This window comes from Procambarus clarkii, chromosome 3 (assembly GCF_040958095.1).
Source record: "Procambarus clarkii isolate CNS0578487 chromosome 3, FALCON_Pclarkii_2.0, whole genome shotgun sequence".
NCBI classification, from domain to species: Eukaryota; Metazoa; Arthropoda; class Malacostraca; order Decapoda; family Cambaridae; genus Procambarus; species Procambarus clarkii.
The window spans coordinates 20,553,387-20,559,994 of record NC_091152.1 but is presented as its reverse complement, the minus strand read 5'-3'; the positions used below and the strand labels follow the sequence as shown (position 1 = coordinate 20,559,994).

Below are 6,608 nucleotides of genomic sequence, written 5' to 3'. Positions count from 1 at the left end.
ACAACTGAAGCAACCATGAAAACATTAGAAGATATTTACAAATGAAAATTCCCAACTTATGGAAATTGATTGACTAAAAATAATAGAATCATTATTCTATAAACTTACAAGTTCTCTGTTTGATGTGACAATAATTCCTCCATCATCAACCAGCAGTACCAGATATTCATACTGATCCCACCGTTCTGAATTCCGCAGCTGTTCCACAAAACCATTGTGTAGGGAACTTGAGGTAAGATTTACCGCCACAACTGGGAAAAAAAAACAGCATTTAATGTAATGAAATGCCAGTTTCTGGAGGAGCTCCAGTGGCTCCCTGAAGCTATCTTCCAGAGATTGCTTCTTACTAAAATGTCACATCAGTCATGTGACTGATGTGACATTTTAGTAAGAAGCAATCAACTAACACTGAAGCAAGAAACTAACACTGGCTCTACAAGAGCAGCGTTAGTTCTGTATGACTCAGTTGCAGTAGTTTGATGGTTTTTGAGGCATCATTTTCTGTGAACCCTGCAGTTGTCTGTAAAGCTGCGTTGATGTTCTGGAGGCTTTTTTTATCGAGGTGATGGATTATCACTTGCTTTCCCTCTGAAGGGGGCCAGGTTCTGACTCTGGTGTCCGATAGGCCAAACAAAACTACCTGTCATTGATATGATTTTTTAAAATAAAGCACTCTCAGGAAGATAGCTTCAGGCAGCCACAAGGGGCTCCCTCTAAAAAATGCCATAGATAACTATATTACATATCTTAGCACTGAAAAATACCAGGACATATTTCACTGACTTAAGACTTGGATTATGAGTGGAATTGCACACAACTATATTATATTGTATTGGTAATGTGATTCTGACACCAAGTTTAGGTTGCTGTGATGATATCTTAATGCCCATTTGCTTAGAGTCAGTGCCATACATACCTTTCCTATGTACAAATTTGTGTTTTTGTTCACATTTCATTTCATTTCTATGATCTTTGGTGTAAGCCTATGTACTACATTACAAATTTTTACCTAAATAACCTTACCTTACCTAAATAAACATTTGATTTTGATTTTTTTTTTTTGACAAATATGTTAGACACATCTCATAAAAATTACAGTGAAAAATTCAAGAATACACTGTATTGTAGAGCATTGAGTATAATGAAGAGCACTTTTCTGGAAACTATGAGAGGGGAAGCAGCTGAAATGGAGGAGAGATAAAGGAAATCCTAACATTTTTGGTCAAGGCAAAAGAATCCTTCCATTCTGCTTCCTGTAAAAACCTCGCAATTTGGAAACAGAGCCCCTGAAGACAACAGCCTCTAGTTCCACTTTGATGCAAAAAGGTCCAGCCACAGGCAATCAAATGACTCGCAAGAGCAACAGGACACATAAAATAAAAAAAAATAAAAAAAAAATAAAATAAAATGTTTATTTAGGTAAGGTACATACATACAATAAATTTTACAAAGATTGGTTGACTTATAGGTAGAGCTAGTACATACAATGCCTAAAGCCACTATTACGCAAAGCGTTTTGGGCATGATAAACTTAAATGACAAGCTTAATACTAATTGAGCATAATGAGTGGAATGAAAACAAGAAATGAAAACATAGATGAAAAAGCAGCACAAATACAATTAAGTCGACAAACAGCGCTCTTTAAAGAAAAACAGACATTGGTTGACAATAGAAGGGTAAGGTACGTTACAAGGAATTTATTAGGTATAGCTTCATTTTTAACTTAAACTGGTTGAGAGAGGTGGCGTTTGACATTGACATTGGCGACCGTCAATTTCTTTTCCCTCCACAGTGAGGGGACAGAAAGGAGACTATCTGGAGTACATTTCCCACGCCACACACATGAGCCAAGCAGAGAGCCTAACACCGAGTAACCAAAAGACAAGCAGCATACAGAGTCCATCCCCACAGCACAAGAAATGGAAATGACCCCACATAGATTCAAAGAACCACCAGATCCTTTGTTTTGGCCTGCTTTATAAATAATAAAGGTTTGAGGCAGTTTATTTTTCCTTGGTCAGCTAGTAGTCTGTACTTTCTCTCTTGCTCTATGTCTGTTTGCAACTTCACTGCCTTTCTTGGGTATTTTCCTCAGTGCTTCTCTGGGCTTGGGGCTTTTGGTGGTGAACATGGGTGTTCACCTCTTGTTCTTTAGGGGGTGCCTCTTGGCTTCATTGCTCTTGTGCTGTACTTTGGTGTTTAGCAGGAGGCACCTACTTCTCTGTCCAGACCCCCATCTTGTTCCCATGGGTCAGCCCTGTTTGTCTTTTACGATTCAGAAAGAACATTCTCCTCCACTGAGGTGTTGTTGCGAATAAACTCAGGAAGCTATTAATGGGGCCCTCCCAGAAATCAAACACTGAATACAATGAAACACACTTTTCTTGTTTCTGAGGCTGTGAGCAGCAGCAGCATCGAACAGCCCGGTTGATTGGAACACCAACCAGGAGCCCTGGTTAGAGACGGACCATGGGGACATTGGTCCTCAGAATTATTTACAAGGATACAACAGGTATTCAGGTGCCATACTTTCTTCTAGCAGTCACCTATGCTTTCTGGTGGGATTTTCTCATTTTGGGTTGATCTCTGATCCCCCATGCTTCCCTCACCCCATTCTGGTCCTGGCTTTGGGTATGTCACAGGATGGGTCTCGAGAGGCCTGGGGTGTGTAGCTGAAGATTAGTGGTCACTAGAGCTATGGTCAGAGACCTACGAGGGGAACCATGAGAAAATAAAATTTCATTATATACAATGCTTTATCTAGTTTGACCAGACCACACACTAGAAGGTGAAGGGACGATGATGTTTCGGTCCATCCTGGACCATTCTCGAGTCACAATCGACTTGAGAATGGTCCAGGACGGACCGAAACGTCGTCGTCCCTTCACCTTCTAGTGTGTGGTTTAGTCAAACTACTTCAGCCATGTTATTGTGACTCATCGCCTCCAATGCTTTAACTAATTTTAATTAATTTGGTGTTTTTTTTAACCCCTTTTCTCTAACTACATTTACTGGAACTCCACTAACATAACTTCCTACATAACTAACCTAATCTGCAACAACATTGTTAATTAAACTATCTCGTCTGCAGTCTGGGAACCTTAGATCACAACCATTCAGGTCGACAAGTTTGTTATACTGTATATCACAATATAACAGTTGGCATATCACAATAGCATGGCTGTGAAATAGCTCCAATGTGAAAATCATTGGAGCAGGTCAGGGACTGAACCAGCATCATAGGTCACCCCAGACACATACCTTAAGTTAACTAACCCATTGGACCATAATATGCATTATGTAATTCAAATGAATCCCAACATACTTACACATATCTTCATATACTTATATACTTACTTACTTACTATGATATACTTACAGCATATCATAGTCCAATGGGTCAGGGTGTGCATCTGGGGTGACCCCATGACGCAGTTTCGATCCCTGTCCTGCTCCAATGATTTTTGCAAAGCTTGTGTATTTGTATGCAAGTAACTCAAGATTACTAATAACTAACAAATTCTATACAAAAACAACTCAAGATAACTAACCTGCAGCCATTACTTCAGATCCATCCTTTTTTACTATGACAGGGGCAGAAAGAATAGCACCAAGGGAATGAGGTATGACAGAGACTTTCCTATTGAGCTCTCCTCTACGCAGTGCTGGGTTGTACCAGGGATCCTGCCACCTGCTCACCCCGGGCTTTTGGCTATTTAAAGAAAACATTAACTAGTGTATATTTTACCTTGATCTTTTACATGCAGGTACACAAACTATATAAATGATCCAACTGAGGGAATACAGATTTACAGGTATATTAAAATGTTTCTTGAGGTTATCTTGAGATGATTTCGGGGATTTAGTGTCCCTGCGGCCTGGTCCTCGACCAGCTGGCCTCCACCCCCAGGAAGCAGCCTGTGACAGCTGACTAACACCCAGGTACCTATTTTACTGCTAGGTATCAGGGGCATAGGGTGAAAGAAACTCTGCCCATTGTTTCTCGCCAGCGCCCGGGATCGAACCCGGGACCACAGGATCACAAGTCCAGTGTGCTGTCTGCTCGGCCGACCGGCTCCCTGATGATGATGCAAAGCTACTAGGGTAGGTAGAAAACTTAAATGAATGTCATGTCCATCAAGATGACCTGGACAAAATAAGTGTATAGAGCAACACTTGGCAGATGGAATTCAACATGAAGAAAGGCCATGTTATGGAATGTAAAATAGTATAAAATAAGCTATGCACAATCTAAAAATTATATGAACAGTAATTAAAGAACTCTAATAAAGCAAGAGATCTAGGGGGGTAGTTCTGGATAGTAGAATGTCACCAGAGGAGCAAATAAAGAATATTGTGCGAGGAGTACGTGCTACGCTTTCCAAATTCAGAATTGCTTTTAAATACATCGATGGTGAAATACTAAAGAAACTGTTCACAACTTTTGTGAGATAAAAATTGAAATATGGAGCAGCTGTATGGTGCCCATATCTCAAGAAGCACATCAACAAACTCGAAATGGTGCAAAAACATGTAACAAAATGGCTTCCAGAACTGAAAGACAAGAGCTACGAGGAGAGGTTAGATGTGTTAAATATACCAAAGCTAGAAGGAAAAGAGAAGAGGTGAAATGATCACTACCAGCAAAATAGTAATGAGAATCAACACAATTTATCAACAATTCCTGAAACCTGGAACTTCAAGAACAAGAGGTCATAGATTTAAACTATGGAAGCAAAGCTACCAAAATCTTTTTAGAAAGTTCACTTTTGTAAACTATAGTAGATGGTTATCTTGAGGTTATCTTGAGATGATTTCAGGGCTTTAGTGTCCTCGCGGCCCGGTTCTCGACCAGGCCTCCACCCCCAGGAAGCAGCCCGTGACAGCTGACTAACTCCCAGGTACCTATTTTACTGCTAGGTAACAGGGGCATAGGGTGAAAGAAACTCTGCCCATTGTTTCTCGCCGGCGCCCGGGATCGAACCCGGGACCACAGGATCACAAGTCCAGCGTGCTGTCCGCTCGGCCGACCGGCTCCCGGCTCTGGTTGGAATAATTTGGGTGAGAATGTGGTGGATGTCAAAACTGTCAGTAATCTTAAAGTGTTATATGACAAAGAGTACTGGGACGACAGAACACCACGAGCATAGCTCTCACCCAGTAACTACACTTAGGTAATTACTGGTTGGATGGTTAACAGTGGCAAGGGGCCAGATTCACAAAAGCACTTATGCAAACTCTTACGAACCTGTACCCGCCAAACACACACCGAAACTACGACGTTGGTACAACGTTCGAACAAGTGCTAACACCTCCTAACCAGTTATAACAACCAATATAGCAAGTTGTAACAACGTTCTAATACGTCATAAACACATTAAGCCAAGATGTAACAACTTTATTACAAGTTGTAACAAGCGGAAAACAGAGACAGTTTCGGTTTGTGTTTCCAGGGTACATCTTTTCTCAATCTTTGGCGACTTTGTTTACAATTATTAAACAGTTAATGAGCTCGGAAGCACCAGGAGGCTGTTTATAACAATAACAACAGTTGAATGCGAAGTTTTCATGCTTGTAAACTGTTTAATAAATGTAACCAAAGCCGTCAAAGATTGAGGAAAGATGTGTACACGTTCGTAAGTACTTGCATAAGTGCTTTCGTGAATCTGACCCCAGGTCAGCAAAGCAACCAAAGAACCAGAATATAAACCAAACTGTGTCATGGACTATAACATAAACATGTACATATTGAGTGAGTGCATATATTGATGAAACTTCAGGAATACATCTGAAAACTGAATGGCCCACACAATGCTGCCAGAATGCTCACTACAGGAGTAAGCATGAATTGGTGACATCATCGTGAGATTTCTCGGTTTGTTTATAGACATGGTAAGTAATATTTTTTTTTTTCTTGTGATTAGGGAATAGATTTTAACAATATTAGAAAGAAAAAATCTTGACTTTTTTATTGTGCACAGTGAAGCTATCAACTATAAATAAGGGTTCAATGCAGGGGTTAATTTATAAAGATCTTATAATGGCAAATTATTTATGATTACATATATTAAAAAATGTACTACAAAAATTTCCAGTCATTTTATTGTGAAGAAAAAGGAAAAAGGTTGTGAAAAAGGTTGTGAAAAAGGAAAAAGGTTGTGAAAAAGGAAAAAGGTTGTGAAAAAGGAAAAAGGTTGTGAAAAAGGAAAAAGGTTGTGAAAAAGGAAAAAGGTTGTGAAAAAAGGAAAAAGGTTGTGAAAAAGGAAAAAGGTTGTGAAAAAGGAAAAAGGTTGTGAAAAAGGAAAAAGGTTGTGAAAAAGGAAAAAGGTTGTGAAAAAAGGAAAAAGGTTGTGAAAAAGGAAAAAGGTTGTGAAAAAGGAAAAAGGTTGTGAAAAAGGAAAAAGGTTGTGAAAAAGGAAAAAGGTTGTGAAAAAGGAAAAAGGTTGTGAAAAAGGAAAAAGGTTGTGAAAAAGGAAAAAGGTTGTGAAAAAGGAAAAAGGTTGTGAAAAAGGAAAAAGGTTGTGAAAAAGGAAAAAGGTTGTAAAAAAGGAAAAAGGTTGTGAAAAAGGAAAAAGGTTGTGAAAAAGGAAAAAGGTTGTGAAAAAGG

General features: G+C 39.4%; 1 protein-coding gene across 4 annotated transcripts in view; it reads right to left on the bottom strand.

Moving 5' to 3' along the window:
* Positions 1-6,608, bottom strand: part of LOC123760841 (voltage-dependent calcium channel subunit alpha-2/delta-1) — a 207,204-nt gene that overhangs the window by 21,697 nt on the left and 178,899 nt on the right. For all 4 annotated transcript variants that reach the window (XM_045746616.2, XM_045746617.2, XM_045746618.2 and 1 more), the window contains 2 exons: positions 3,553-3,713; positions 109-251 (listed from right to left, as the gene is read on the bottom strand). In XM_045746616.2, the coding sequence (XP_045602572.2) occupies positions 109-251; positions 3,553-3,713 (304 nt within the window). The remainder of the gene's footprint in view (positions 1-108; positions 252-3,552; positions 3,714-6,608) is intronic.